This window comes from Mauremys mutica, chromosome 20 (genome assembly GCF_020497125.1).
Source record: "Mauremys mutica isolate MM-2020 ecotype Southern chromosome 20, ASM2049712v1, whole genome shotgun sequence".
Taxonomy (NCBI): Eukaryota; Metazoa; Chordata; order Testudines; family Geoemydidae; genus Mauremys; species Mauremys mutica.
Genome location: NC_059091.1, coordinates 11,924,991 through 11,940,470, shown reverse-complemented (window position 1 = coordinate 11,940,470; position 15,480 = coordinate 11,924,991). Strand labels below are relative to the sequence as shown.

The window sequence follows — 15,480 nt, the reverse complement described above, 5'->3', positions numbered from 1 at the left end:
CTGCGGAGCTCGCCCCGATGTCCAACCAGGACGTCAGATTCAAAGTGCCCAGACAGGAAAAGGAATTCAAATTTTCCCGGGTCATTTCCTGTGTGGCTGGTCAGAGAATCCAAGCTCGGACTGCTGTCCAGAGCGTCAACAGAGTGGTGCAGTGTGGGATAGCTCCCGGAGCTACTAAGTTTGATTTGCATCCACACCTAGCCTAATTCGAGCTAGCCATGTCGAATTTAGCGCTACTCCACCTGTCGGGGTGGAGTACCAAAGTCGAACTAAAGAGCCCTCTAGTTCGAATTAAATGGCTTCCTGGTGTGGACGGTTGAGCGGTTAGTTCGAATTAATGCTGCTAAATTCGACTTAAAGTCCTAGTGTAGACCAGGCCTTGTAAGCAGAGGTGCTTGTGTAGACACCTGCCTAAAGGAGCTGAAGCTTTCAGAGAGTTGCTGCAGGTCACGAGCCTCACGCTAAAGTGACACTGAGCACGATCGGCTTCAGCAGCCTGTGGTTAGTGGCTACTTCTGATCCCAATCGCTGTGGGCGAGTTTGGAGTTGGGACACCGGTCGGTCAGTAATACCACGTACAATGCAGTGGAGGAGCGACTGTCCATGTCCGCTGCTCACCTGTCTAAATGAGGCCAAGTGGCGATGATTATTGGATGATTGGGGGGGTGGGGTGTCGGGGGATGTGATAGGTCAATGGGCTTTAAATACACAGGCAGAGGTGGGCGGTGCTGATCAACCCCGCCAGCAGGGGGCAGCGTTGTGCCTGGGTGGACACGCACACAAGGCGTAATTCGAGTAGGGGGCAGCCAACACTTGTCACTTTATCGTGAGGCTCGTGACCTGCAGCAACTCTCTGAAAGCTTTGTCAGGGACTCGAACCCCAACAGCAAAGTTCGTTGTCTGACCGCAGAGAGACAGGCAACACCAGCAAGGTCCAAAACAAAAGCTCTTTATTGACAAGTGCACGTGTCAGTAAAGAACTGCTCGTATCCGAAGAGAACCAGCAGCCTTTACAGCTTAGTACTAGCCTATATAGACAGTTTTATTACGTCATAAATTATTCACTTCACACAACCCATATCCCACCCACCTTTGGTTAGTAACAAACCCTAATAACAAAGCACATCTGTCTTTCTTTATAATGTAAGCAAGTTGTGATGCCCCAGCAACTTTCTTATCAGCATAGTTGCCAAGCACCAGACACTGGAAGACAGGAGTTAACGCAGCTGGTAACTTGAGGAATGCACTTCCCTTTCTTATCTCACTTTTTCCCAGGGCTTTATGAAACATGCTGACTTCAGTCAGATTGGCATAACTGGTTTTTGTGCTACATCTTTATTCAGGCCTAACAATCCCCCCTTTGTCCCTAGAGGACCAACGGGACTCTTGGGACAACAAATGATCGCTTGGCAGGGCACAACTGGGTTACGTTTCTTCAGTTGCAGACGAAGCTTTAAATCGCCTTCAGGGTAACAGGTCATTGGTCTGGGGCACTGACTATAAATCAGTTAGGTATACCATGTGGTTTAATTTCCCAGATGTCTCGGTAAATAATTCAGTCCCACATGCATCCTCCCCATGGACCCGGCAGGATCTGGTATGTGGGAGCCCACACCCACCCTAACCGGTCCAAATGCTTGGAAGGAGCACTGTAAATGTTCACACTTCCACCCAGAAAGTGTCCAAGCATGTTTTCCTGACCACAGATCAGATGGTACTCCTGTGTGTCTGTAAGGGCAGTGGGCCAAGTCCAGTGCTCAGGATCAATTTAAACATAGTAGATTCCACTGCAATGCCTTCCCAGCCTCAGTGATATTCAATACCATCTCTGTCAGTAACTTCTGGGTCATAGAACTAAGGGTGGAAATGACATGTAACTCAACAACTCCAGCCTGTACTTAAGATAGCTGAGCTGCAAAAATAAGGCTATTGGCCTTTTCTAGTCGGCCCAATTTCTTATCATGTTCTTGGCCTTTAAGAATATTCCAAATGGCTGTGTACCATTGGCCCCTAGACCACAGGGATTTGGTCAATTCTCTTTCTTTCCAGAGGAAATAACCCAGGCCCTCTGTTGTGCTAATCTAATGGCAGCCCCTTGTGAGCAATCTGGGTATGTAGAAGTGATCTAAAAACTGGATAAGGACAATGTTATTCAAAATGCAATTAGGAAGGGCAATACATACTGAAGGATTTATCCAAACCACAGGGCGCAGCCTGTGGAATAAACCCCAAAATCCAATTAGTATCACATTGCCAAGCATGGGTCCCACACAAAATTTTTTTCTTTTTCTGCCAGTGTATAATTCTTTGTTTCTTCACCAGGGTCAGTTCTCAATGTCCTTTTTAGTCAGGAATTCCTGGACTTTGGCAATGTCAGTGGAGTGAGTGTTCCTCCTTTCCCGAAGCAGTCGTAGTTCATTCTACAGGGAAAAGATTATGAGTACATCACCCTGTAATGGTTTTGCTTCTTTTAGAAAAATTCAAAGGCACAGGAGATTTGTCTGTGGGCAAGGGAGAGGTTTAACCAGCACGTCACCTTGTCCTGTTTTCCCTGCTTTTACCAGAAGACACAGTAAAACTAAAAAAAGAAATAGGCTAATCATCAGTAGGAGAATTCTTCTGAGGTGGAGGGGTCTTTTTGCAGTAAGAATCATGGGTCCAGGCAGTCAGTCTTTGGCACTTCACAGCGGTGTTGGTGGTTAACAGGACTTGGAAAGGGCCTCTCCAGCGTGGAGCCAAGGCAGTCTTTCGTTGATGGACCGTTACAGCGAGCCCGTCTCCTGGTTCCAAGGAGTGACAGGGTTGCACAGGATCCTTCGGTAGTGTTTCCTTCACCTGTGTATAAAAAGACTTAACACATTTCATTAGTGCCTGACAATACTTAAGTATTATGTTATCCATCAAATGAATGGTCATCTGAGCTAGGGTTAGTGGGGGTACAGCTGGTAGTCGCATTGGGCGTCCTGGCAAAATTTCATGAGGGCTGAGTCCAGTCTTTCGATTGGGAATGGCTCTCATACTCATCAGTGCCAAAGGAAGGGCATCTGGCCACTTTAAGTTTGTCTCAGCACAAATCTTGGCCAGTTTATTTATTTATTTTAAATCCCGTTCTGGCGTTCCACTGTCCCAGCAGACCATGAGTTGTGAGGGCAGCGAAGGTTGTGTTGGATCTGCAAAGCTGCACATAACTCCTTGACAAGCTGTTCAGTAAAATCAGTTCCACGATCACTGTTGATACTCACAGGGATGCCAAAACATGGTACAAATCTTTAAGCAAAATTTCACAACAGTCCTGACATCTGCTTTCCTGCAGGGAAAACCTTCAACCCAAGTGGTAAATACATTAACTAAAACTAATACATATTCATACCTACAACATTTAGACATTTAAATAAAATCAATCTGAATATCTACAAAAGGTCCTGTTGCAACCCATGTTCTATATGGTCCCCATTTATATCAATAACGTCACAGGTCCCCAAGGAGGAGGGTGGGCTGCCCATTGCACACCAATCTCGTTTAACTGCAGCAACCATCCTCCCCTTCCTTGGTAGTCAGCCAAGTCTTAACTGTGAGCGGTGTCCTTGACGTCTCATCTTTAAACCAAGCATGTTAACTATTTTTTCTCAGTCAACTTGTCCTTTTTCCTTTTCCCTCCTCGGCTTTTTTTTTTTTTTTTGTAACCTACAAAAGAAACTTTTACTTTTTACTTATGCACCTTTTGTTAACAATGAACACATACACATTGCTGTTTTACTGTACCTTAGTGTTATTATTTAATATATGCCACATATACCCTTTAACTAAAATAACCTTATTACAGAGCTTTAAAACAACAAACCAGGACAAGTACACCCACTTTGATGAGTTCATTCAATACAAACTCTAGTCCAATAGCTTCCCACCATCCCCAGCTCTCTGGCTAGCAGTCTAAGGTAGCCAGGAGGATCCCATGTACAATATGGGGAGTGGGTTAACTTTTCATGTCCTTGCTTCCAAAGACTGTTGGTATGCAAATTCTAATAACAATTTTCAATGAAAAGATTTGGCCAATAAAATTTCTTTCTCTTACTTAAGAAAATGTATAAGACTTTAGTATATCACATTTTTCTGACGTATCCAAACACTTTGTATTCTAAGTTGAACAAAACAAATATCTGCATTTCAATCCAACACTGCAGCTTGATTTTAAATCAGACCATCCCATAAAAATATTAAACACATCAATTCTGGCCACAAGACAAACACCACAAGACAGAACATAGAACAAAAAACATAATTTTTACTGTGCCATCAAATCATGGTACGTTGAATGCTGTTCAGCTGGCATCAGTTTTCTTTAATTATCTGAAAGACAAAAACAGAGGGTCTACCCCTTCTGGGCAGTCAATTATTACTTAAAATATACAAATACTCCTGTTGATTTTAGGCAAAACAGGGGAATTACCCCATATTAATTAGATAATTTGCATTAACACAGATGCTTTCTGGCTTGCTTTTTACTTGTAACTCCTGCTTGTAAACACTGAAAGAAAACATCATCACTCACAGTGCGCTTAGAGCCTAATACAATTTTAATTACATAGCACTGTATACGTTCTTCAGCTAATTTAAGGAAATTGTTCATAGCCAAATGATTACAATCTAAGAATTTCTTTGCCTGAATTTATTTACAAACATTTCAAAGACACCAAGAACTTTTCTCTTTAGTACGTTTACAAAGTTCAACTGCTGTTCCCTCCAGCAACTAAAGAGTTAACTTTTCACTCTCCTTTAAATCACTTGATTGTCTCCTAACAGCCACTTATTAATTCAGATTGCCATTTCAAATATCCTTTTGAGTATTTGAAATCCCCATGCTTATAGTCACTTACTCCTTCCTGTCACTACACCCTGAAAAGTTTTCAACCTGTTTTCCAATTTCTCTGTCTGTTGCCTGCTCGCCTGGGCCCGATCCTGTTTTCCTCGCTGAACCGTCACTACCAGTGTAGCCAGGAGGGTGGGCTTCGTAACTAGCCCCCACCCTTCTGGTCTTTGCCCTAAAACATTTTTATGTACAAGACTAGCTTGCCACCTAGGCAAAAATGCATAGCTCATTGGCGTTTAACTATTCAATTTCCTCTTGTAGCAAACACACTGCTGTTACGGCGTATGCTGAGCACAAATGGTTAAATTTTAACAAGTCCCTGAAGGACTGGTACTTGCTTAGCCAGGGCTTCCTTTTCTAACTGGAAGTCCTGTCTCAAGGCCTGCAACTTGCCCTAGCGCAGGTTTGAGTTGCCGCCTGGTTCATGATCTATGCCCTTAATTGCTCAATTCCAGTTATCAAGTACACATCTCTTCCCTTTTCTCCAACTACTCTATTGCCCAGTCCTGCTACGACTGGGGTAGATCCATCTGCCACCCTTCCGGTCAACCAGGGTGGAGAGAAAAATGCTAAACCCCTCTCCAGTTCTCAGACTCACTGCAGCTGAGAGTGGGCTCACCTTTAATCATGCAATCCTCAACATATAACACCAACAGTACCAAACAAAACAAACATAAAATAACAAGGGTAAAACAAATAGATGGTGTAAATTCTGCAGGGCTCCCCCATTCTCAATTGCTCACCAAACTGTGACAAATTTCTGTTACCAATTTATGCCTCATGTCAGGTGATCAGACTGACACTGCAGGACATTGGGGAAACACACCATATAATCAAATTTTAAAGCTTCATTAGAAATAATAAAACAACAATGAAGAGTGTTGGGAACACTCCCACATTACTCAGGAAGAACATGAATGCTTCAACCCTTAAGCCACTTTAATACTCACACATGTCCAAACTGGCCACGTCTGTATAATGTTCAGAGAAGGGGAATAGGTAGATGGGAGATTATCCTGTATGCAGCTTGTTCAGAATTTCCAACATGCTCCCGCTCTCGGGAGAGCTGTTCTTTACACCCTGGAATCTCCTGCGGTGTCTCTTTCAGAGATTCCAGTTCAGATTCCAGCCTGTGGCTTCTCCAGTTTCACCAAGTCAAGCTGAATTTCAAATTAACCCGTTCCTAGACAAATTGCTCACACTGTGTCAGAGGCTTTTCTTTGGTGATTAAAAGCTCCTTTGAGATATATGATCTTATCTAGATTGAAGGTACCTTCTAATGGGCATTGTTTAGATAGATTTTCACGCGTGTAAAGATTCCAATTCTCTAAATACCTGCAGGTTTTAAGACCATAATGTACGTACATATAATATGCTGGGGTACCCTTAGGGGGTGAGGTGGAATATTTAGACTGTCCCCCATTTTCCACTTACACACACACCAAAGCCATTATTTCCTATTACCACGATGCATCTTATCTTGCTACACAGTCAATAAATTCAGATGGCGTGAGCCCAACAGAGACAGACGTCCCCATGGACAGTCTTCCTCCCAGTGTGGCTCTGGGGCATATGCTGGGGGATATTTTTTTACAAGAGCTTTCCATACAGCTTTAAACATACAGCTCCAAAAGCTACCCAGTTCCAGAAATCTTCTTTCAATTTTTAAGTATTAGAGACAATGGGGCATCCCCCAGGCACTTACTGCCAACTTGTCCCATTTGATAAGGGGACTCTAACCCCCCTTCCCCGCGTCAAGGTAAAGGGACTCTAACCCCCACCTCCCGCGTCGAGCGCTCACTTACCTCTCCAGGGGACTCGAACACCTGGACTGGGACTCAAACCCAGGCTGGGACTCTAACCCAGATTACTTGGATCCTGTGCAAACCTGGACTGGGACTCTAACCCAGACCTGGACTGGGACTCTAACCCAGACCTAAGTTGTCAGGGACTCGAACCCCGACAATCTGCACTGGGACTCTAACCCAGGCAACCTTGACCCTACTCAACAGGTAGGTGGATGTTGCTGGATTTCTACGAGCTACAGCTGGTTCACAGAACTCGCCTTATCGCCAACGCAGAGATCAGATTACCAGGCAAGGCTCCTCTAAACCAGAGGATGCGCGCTGCGTTGCCTCAGAGTCTGATCCCCCGCCGGAGAGTCAGACAAAGTCCCGACCGGAGTCGCCAAAGATGTCGGGGACTCGAACCCCAACAGCAAAGTTCGTTGTCTGACCGCAGAGAGACAGGCAACACCAGCAAGGTCCAAAACAAAAGCTCTTTATTGACAAGTGCACGTGTCAGTAAAGAACTGCTCGTATCCGAAGAGAACCAGCAGCCTTTACAGCTTAGTACTAGCCTATATAGACAGTTTTATTACGTCATAAATTATTCACTTCACACAACCCATATCCCATCCCCCTTTGGTTAGTAACAAACCCTAATAACAAAGCACATCTGTCTTTCTTTATAATGTAAGCAAGTTGTGATGCCCCAGCAACTTTCTTATCAGCATAGTTGCCAAGCACCAGACACTGGAAGACAGGAGTTAACGCAGCTGGTAACTTGAGGAATGCACCTCCCTTTCTTATCTCACTTTTTCCCAGGGCTTTATGAAACATGCTGACTTCAGTCAGATTGGCATAACTGTTTTTTGTGCTACATCTTTATTCAGGCCTAACAGCTTCAGCGCCTACAGGCAGGTGTCTACGCAAGCACCTCTGATAAACAAGCAGCAAAGAATCCTGTGGCACCTTATAGACTAACAGACGTTTTGCAGCATGAGCTTTCATGGGTGAATACCCACTTCTTCGGATGCAAGCTTGCATCCAAAGAAGTGGGTATTCACCCACGAAAGCTCATGCTGCAAAACGTCTGTTAGTCTATAAGGTGCCACAGGATTCTTTGCTGCTTCTACAGAACCAGACTAACACGGCTACCCCTCTGATATCTGATAAACAAGATGGTTTTAAAATGTAAATTTCTAGCCCTTGTGGCTGCAGGAAAAAAGCTTGAAACTGACCTGAGAAGTAAAAAACAAAAACAAAACACAACAACACAACAAAACAACAACAAAAAGCCTTTCCACCAGCCCCCGCCCCACATCAGTAGGTGAATTTTAAAAAATAACCCAATGTGAAACTCAGGGCGAGGGCACAAGATTTTGCTTTGGAGCAGCCCTGCCTCCAGATCAGGACTAACGAGTGGCAGACAAACCCGGGAGAGGCTGCAGCTGGCGATACCGTGGGCTCATGGCCAGCCCTGCCGCGCTTCGTCTGTTGGTAAATTGAGCGAGCTTGGTCTTGTCAGCTCAGCAGCATGGTGTGAATTTGTTTGCAAGGTGCTTCCTGGATGTCCAGTGGGTGGTTTTGGGGTTTTTTTTTCCGTTCTCATCTCATAGGCTCCAGCTCCTTTCTAACCAGGAAAGAAACTCCCAGCTCTTGGGAGGGGCTGTGCCCAAACTTGCAAGTGAAACCGTGGGCTGCCTGGCTCTCTCCGTGGCTCTGGTTTCTAGGAAGGCCACATCATGTAAGAGAGGAGGGGAGTTTCCTGCCAGGGCTAGGAAATTCTCTGTTTGAGGCAGAGAGGATGGGGCCATTTAAGTCTGTTCTGAACCAACCAGCCAACAGAGGCAGTATGACCTAGTGGGTAGAGCCCTGGGCTGGGAGACCTGGGTTCTGTTCTGAGCTCTGCCCCTCCTCTGTTCTGTGACCTTGGGTGAGTCCTGTCCCCACTCCCTGCCTCAGTTTCCCCTCTGACACACTGTCTTGTCTAGCCTCTTTGGAGCAGGGCCTGTGTCTGGGCAGCACCCAGCACAAGGCAGACCCCGATCTCAGCTGGGGCCCTGTAGCTGTGACTGTAACAAACGCTGGTTGGTTCCGTGCTAGCAGGGTGGGCTGCATGTATCTGGGAATGGATGTGCCGGGGCTTGGGCCTCTGTTTCTGCCTGCAGCCAGAGCTGGGTGTCCTGGGTCAAGTCGCTGTGGGCTCTTGTGCCTCAGTTTCCCCACCTCTAAAATGAGGGTTGCGATGCTTTTGTGAAGTGCTTGCAGACTTGCGGGTGAAATGTGCTTTATTATTGATCAAGAGGCTTGGGCCCGATGGGTGAGTGGAAAGGGGGTGGCCTGTTCCTTTAAAACCTCACCCCCACTTCCTGCTGACACTGTGCTCTTCCCCACCTCCAGCCCCTTCCAAAGTCCCCTGTGAGCCGCTCCCCCATAGCGCTGAGCCTGTCCCCACAGAAAGCAGTGGGGTGGAAAGGAGTGTCAGGAGAGGAGCCCATCCGCAGCCAAGAGTGCAGTCTAGGATGCACCCAGAGGCCCCAGCTGCAATCAGGGGGTGGATCAGAGAGTCCTTGCCCTGAAGAGCTCAGTGTAAACAGACTAGGGGTTGAAGGGAAACTGAGGCACAGAGCAGGGACGTGAGACTAAGGTCACAGCAGAGCTGGGAATAGAACCTGACTCCCAGCTCAGTGCTTTACTCAATAGGCCATGCTTCCTCTCCATGTAAGCCCTTCCAGGAGGGGTCCCAGAGGCACTGGGCATCCTGGCTCTCAGATCACAGGAGCGTGGCTGGTGGGGAAGGAAATGCCTCTTCTGGCCTCCCTAAGGAGCGGGGCTGAACTGCGCACGGTCGATGAGGCTCGGCCCAAGCCTCCGTGTGCCGTGGGTCCAGCTGGTGCCCAGGAAGGCTGTGGGCGTGGATCCTGGCCCCGGGGCGTGGATCCTGGCCGCTTTCTGTGCTGCATGTGAATCTTGGTGCTGGTGCTCTCCAAAGCTGGGGTGGTGGCTGTGAATCCCCGCCCCCTCCCCCCCGCTGTGTGGATCCCACCACGCTCCAGGCTTGTGAGCTCCTTTTTCCTTTGGGGTGGGATGGGGATTACCCTGCAGCAGCCGCCCCCCAGAGCGGAAGCGAACACGGTGGTGAAAGGCAGCCACCTCGTCCTGTCCTCTTTAAGGGGCAGCAGCCTCCGTTCATGCTGCAGGCAAGTGCCAGGCCAGACTGGCCTTTCTGCTAAGCAGATCTCTGCCACAGGCCAACCAGAAGCCACTGGCCTATATTTAGCAGGAGGAAGGAAGAGCCCCCTCCAGGCTGGCCCAGCCCCGGGGTAGCTGACAGGAAGAGCAGGCATGTGGCAGAGAAGCCTGTCCCCAGCATTTTTCTTGCAAACCACGTTACAAGCAGCTTCCCTCTCCTCGAGCCCATTTCAAACCAGGCCGCCTGTCTGTGCCTCGGCTCTGGGGGGTTCTCCAAGCTCCTAGCAGAGGAGGGATTTTTTGGTTTCTCTTCTCTTTTTGCCCAGCTTTTCCAGAGGCCGCTCGCGTCGTGCCTTGGGGTGAAATCCCACCAAAAAGCACCGTCCCGTCAACATCTGCATGTAGAAAAGGGTTTATTTATTTATTTTTTTTTGTTCCTGTGACGCCCTCTTTTTTCCCACTGTCCCGGGGGAGATCTGTTTTTTCTTCTTGGCTCTGGGGAGTGGGGTCTAATGGCTGGAGCAGTGGGAAATTGGGTGTCAGTACTTCTGGGTTTTAATCCCGGTTCAGTGCTACAGCAGAGGGGAAATGGGAGGTAAAGAATCTTCTCTCTGAGCTGGGCATAGGACCCAGGAGTCGTGACTCCTCGCCCCCACCTGCTCAAACCACTAGATACCACTCCCCTCCAAGAGCCAGGGGGAGAACCCAGGAGTCCGGACTCCCAGCCCCACCTGCTCAAACCAATAGACGCCACTCCCCTCCCAGAGCTGAGAATGGAACCCAGGAGTCCTGGCTCCTTGTGCCCTGCTCTGGCTAGTAGACTACACTCTTGGGATCTATTCCCAGCTCTGGGAGTAGGTGCAGTGGTTAACCAGAGAGGACCTGGAAATCAGGACTCCTGGGTTCTTCTCAACTCTGCCACTGGTTCACTATATGGACATGATCGAGTCTTTCTCCCCTTCTTTCTCTCTCAACGCATCAGTTTCCCCATCTGTGAAATGGGGATAACAGCCCTGCCTGATGGGGCTGTGTGGAGAAGTATATTTAAGTTTGAGGGGCACTCAGACATTACGGTACCAGATAAGTACGACAGACAGACGGATTCCAAGGACTTTACGGCATACTTCCAGCCGGGTCCAGCTGGGCTGAGACTCGGCAGAGCTGATTCTGTTCCCAGCTTTGCCGGTGACCCTGGGCAAATCACTTCCTCTCTCCCTGCCTCAGCTGCCCCTCGCACTGCTGGCCTGGATTAGCTCACAAACAGTTTGGGGCAGGGCTGTGCTCTCACAAAAAGTCTGCAGCTTTTCCATCAGCCTCAGGGTGGGGCAGGTAGATTTCTGGTGCTGGGACTCGGGGTTTCCTGACGACTTCTTACGATGGTTTCTATCTATCCGGGGAAACCGAGGGAGGGGCCTTCTAGCATGATGGCCTCTCTCTGGCTGGTAACATCTTGCAATCTTCCCTATGCAGGGAACCCCCTGCCCTTGTTTCCCAGGAAGCCTCCACTCTCCTATGGGTTTTTTTTCCTTTCTCATTTGCAGGAATCTGGTGAAAAAGTATCTTCCGAAACAGAACACAAGAGAAGATCCAGAATCCAAGTAAGTGCCTCTGTCTGATCTCGGCGCGTGCCATTCTCTTTAAGCTAGTTGAGAAAGGCAGAATGAGAACCAAAGGTGTTTTTAAGGACACAAAAGCCTGTCTCGGTATAAATGGTCCTGCCTCAGTGTGGCAGAGGACGGACTAGATGACCTTTTGAGGTTCCTGCCAGCCCTACATTTCTATGATGCGAAGTTTAAAGCCAGACAACTTTTAAGTTAGAAATAAGGCACAATGCTTTAATGGTAGGACGATAAACTATTGGACCAACATCCCCAAGGAAGTGGTGGATTCTCCATCCCTTGACCTTCAAATCCAGGCCGGCTGCCTTTCTGGCACAAGTTATCAGGCTCGGCACAGGAGTAATTGCGTGAAATTCTCTGGCCTGTGCCTTCCAGGAGGTCAGAGGAGATAACAGAATAGCCCCTTCTGGCCTTAAACTCTATGAATTGCAATGGTTCATGTTTCTTTAATAGATCTAAAGGCCAGAAGGGAGCATTGTCCTCTAGCCTGACATACATAAAAGGCCAGAGAACGTCGGCCTTTGGAACTCCTTGCCACAGGAAGTGGTTGAAATCAAGAATTTAGTACGTTTCAAAAAGGGATTGGATGCTTATGTGGGGAGCAGGAATATCCAGAGTGATCATAATTACAGCTAATGACTATTCTGGAAGGGTTATTAAACCTCAGGCGGGATTTAAACTGCTGTCTAACTATTAAAGGCCAAGATGGGATTTAGTGTGTGTGTGGGGGGGGGGGGGAATTATCCTACATGGTGGGGTTCTTACACCTTCCGGCTAGTGCTGGTGCTGACCGACTCGATGGAGTAGACTGCCTGTCTGATGCAGTCTGGTGAATTTCAGTATTCTATATTCCTGCCCCAGGCCCAGGACTTCTGATTGGTGCAGAGCACCGGAAAGGTTTCCATGTGGGTGCAGAGATGGGCTGGAACCTCTCAGCCGAACCCCAGAAACGTCAGGAGTGTCGGACCATTGGATTAAATCTTGCTGTTTGCCCTCCAGTTTTGGTCTGGGCTCTGTCCTTGGATGGTGGGGAAACTGACCGAGATCAGCTGTTCTGGCAGATCTCATGAGAAGTGGCAGAACGCTTAGCTTGCCAGGCAGCCCACTGGAGCGGGTGACCCTGGCTGATCCAAATCTTCAGGCTGGGTCAACCTCTGACTCTGGCCCTAAGCCAGCCCATCAGACGCCCTCCTTTAACCCTCAGCTCCGCTGTCAATACCAAGACTTACCACTTCCTTCAGAATTTCCAGCCCAAAACTTTGCACCCAAACCATCTTCCCCTTGCTGTGCCTGCATGAAACAGGTGGCTGTTCCATTTACGGAGAAATTTGATACAAAACATAAATGCTGTGGCTGGGGAAAACCCCTGTGACTTTTCCCGTTTTGTCCGTGGCTTTTTTCTGTGTCCGTGACTCACCCCACAGCAGCAGTTCCTGTGATCCTGCGGGGCTGGACCTGGCTCCCTGCTGCAGGTGTCACTGGTCACAGTGCTGCTCAGGTCTGGCCAGGCCAAGCCCAAGCAGTACACTGCTCCTGGACACCAGGTTGCCATGCACGGAGCCGAGCGCTGGGCCCAGCTCCCCGGGACACTGGGGCTGCCCGAGCTGCTGCTGCTGTGAGGTTGCCTCTGCACTGGGCCAGGATTACCATTGTGGTGCTGGGGGTGCTAATAGAGCTGCCAGGTGATCTGTCAATAGTAGGGTGCCCCCTTCTGGCCAGTTGGAGAACTGCACCAGAGTGTTTTCAATAGGCCAGGGGTAGGCAACCTATGGCATGGGTGCCGAAGGCGGCACACGAGATGATTTTCAGTAGCACTCCCACTGCCCAGGTCCTGGCCACCAGTCTGGGGGGCTCTGCATTTTAATTTAATTTTAAATGAAGCTTCTTAAACATTTTAAAAAACCTTATTTACTTTACATACAGCAATAGTTTAGTTATATATTATAGACTTATAGAAAAAGACCTTCTAAAAACGTTAACATGTATGACTGGCACACGAAACCTTAAATCAGAGTGAATAAATGAAGACTCGGTACAGCGCTTCTGAAAGGTTGCCGACCCCTGTAATAGGCTAGATTGAGAGAAGATGATGTCGCTATTTTGGACGAAGTAAGCTGGGCTCTGGGTTTGCAAAACCTCTAGTCTCGGTGGCTTTGGATCTAAATTCTATTTCATCTAAAGTTAAACAATCTCAAAGCTCAGATAAGACGCCGGTTTTGGTAACGGGGATTTCTCTTTTCCCTGCCTCATGATCCAAGGACAAAGGGGTGTTTTGGTCAATGAAACTTCAAGGCAGCCCATTTAAAACGGACTGCAGGAATAACTTTTATCGTGCAGTCAGTGGAACTCATTGCCACAAGGTTTCACTGGGGTGTAGAGAGTTTAGTGGGCTTAAAAGGAGAAGTGGGCGCTTACTTAAATAATAAAAATCCAGATTTAGAATAATAACTTAAAAAAAACAACAACCAACCCACCTTTAGAAAGGGATATAAAGCCTCGTGCTTCAAGGCATGTGCCCCAGTCTTTAACTGTGGGGGGGGGGGAGACATCTTTCCCTGGCAGCAGGTTATCCTGTCATGCCCTAATTGAGAGTTACAGGTTTGCGCCATCTCACGGAGGGATGCGGTGAATCCTCCATCGCTCGAAGTCTTTGAATCCGTGACCACCTGCGTATTGCAGACCAGAGGTTTCCCCGCAGAGGTGGTTGCACTGAACCTCTCCTTACGGTGGAGCGGCCTTGTGTGTCTTTGAGATTCCAGTCTGGGCTTAGCAGAGGCGGGATCCTGGCCTCGACTGACACCTGTTCTGATCCAGGCTGAGATGCCTGGGGCAGATGAGTTGAGGGGGTGGGGGGCGTATGCACTGAGCCTCTGCACCTGTGACCTTAGCATGACCTTGTCGCTCGCCCATAACTCTGTCCCTGCTCCAGGTTCTGCCAGTACCAGGCCTTCCTGCAGGTGGTGAAGGAGCTCAATGACTTTGCCGGGCAGAGGGAGGTGGTGGCGGAGAACCTGATGACGCAGATCTGTGTGAAGCTCTCTAAGCATGCCCAGGAGCTCAAGCAGGAGAGGAAATTGGTAACGCTTTCTCCCTCCCTGTCTTCCAGTGCAACTGTCCAGGGCTTAGTAATATCTGGGGCTGGGGGACGTGGAGCCAGCTAAGCCCTGAGCATCCTTTGTGGCCGGGTGACATACGTGGGGTCCCCACTGAGCCTGGAGAGCTTGGGTAATGTACCAGCCATGTGTGCCTCTCTGCAGGACCCAGCCACTAGGGGGAGACAGCCTGCTACTGCCTCAAAGTAACGTCCCAGGGCCTGTGGCTCACGTGGCAGAGGACGGTGCTTTTAGATCCAATGGGACCCAGGTTCAGTCCCTGCAGACGCTGTGTCCCTTGGGTGCGAATTTCGGCCAGCTCCCTATACTGACTGACTCTCGCTCCCTCCGCGAGTGGGGCCAGCTCTGCCTTCTTGGAGGGTTTGCCCGTGGCTGGACATGGGATCTGTGGGAGAATCGTGGGTGCAATAGCCAGGCTGTTTTGGGGAAGGCTTTTTTAGAGCTACCAAAATTGCCGTCTCCCTGGAGAGGAGAAGGGACATGTACCTGCCCCGTGGTGCTGCTGTAATACAGCTTATAGAAGTTCAAGAGCATCCCTGGACTGGGGCTGCCTAAGCATTACCGTAATACACCCAATAAATAGCCAGCAGCAGAACGTTTATCACAGTCTGAATTTTTAGAAGTGCCTAGTGATTTGGGACCCTTGAGACTTCTTAAAGGGATCCCAACTTTTTCATCTTGGCAGGGTGCTTGGTGCTGTCTGAAAATCAGGGTCAATTTAAGGAGACTCAAACTTCCCAAATCTCCAGCCACTTCTGCAAATTCTGGCTATGAAGAAGAATGTTCTGGTGTTGGCTAATTTATTAATGGTGCTAGGCGCTGTACGTTACTCATTGGTAGTGCCTCGCTGCGCTAGTTGCGGTACAAACACAGAACGGAGAGACGGCTGAAAAATCATGAGGTTC

The 15,480-nt window shown here is 48.5% G+C and overlaps 1 protein-coding gene and 1 pseudogene across 5 annotated transcripts in view; both read left to right on the top strand.

Moving 5' to 3' along the window:
- The window catches only part of LOC123353777, an 824,880-nt pseudogene that overhangs the window by 68,085 nt on the left and 741,315 nt on the right, over positions 1 to 15,480 (top strand).
- LOC123353572 (cdc42-interacting protein 4-like) overlaps positions 1 to 15,480 on the top strand; it is a 73,032-nt gene that overhangs the window by 40,461 nt on the left and 17,091 nt on the right. For all 5 annotated transcript variants that reach the window (XM_044994776.1, XM_044994774.1, XM_044994775.1 and 2 more), the window contains 2 exons: positions 11,385 to 11,441; positions 14,392 to 14,539. In XM_044994776.1, the coding sequence (XP_044850711.1) occupies positions 11,385 to 11,441; positions 14,392 to 14,539 (205 nt within the window). The remainder of the gene's footprint in view (positions 1 to 11,384; positions 11,442 to 14,391; positions 14,540 to 15,480) is intronic.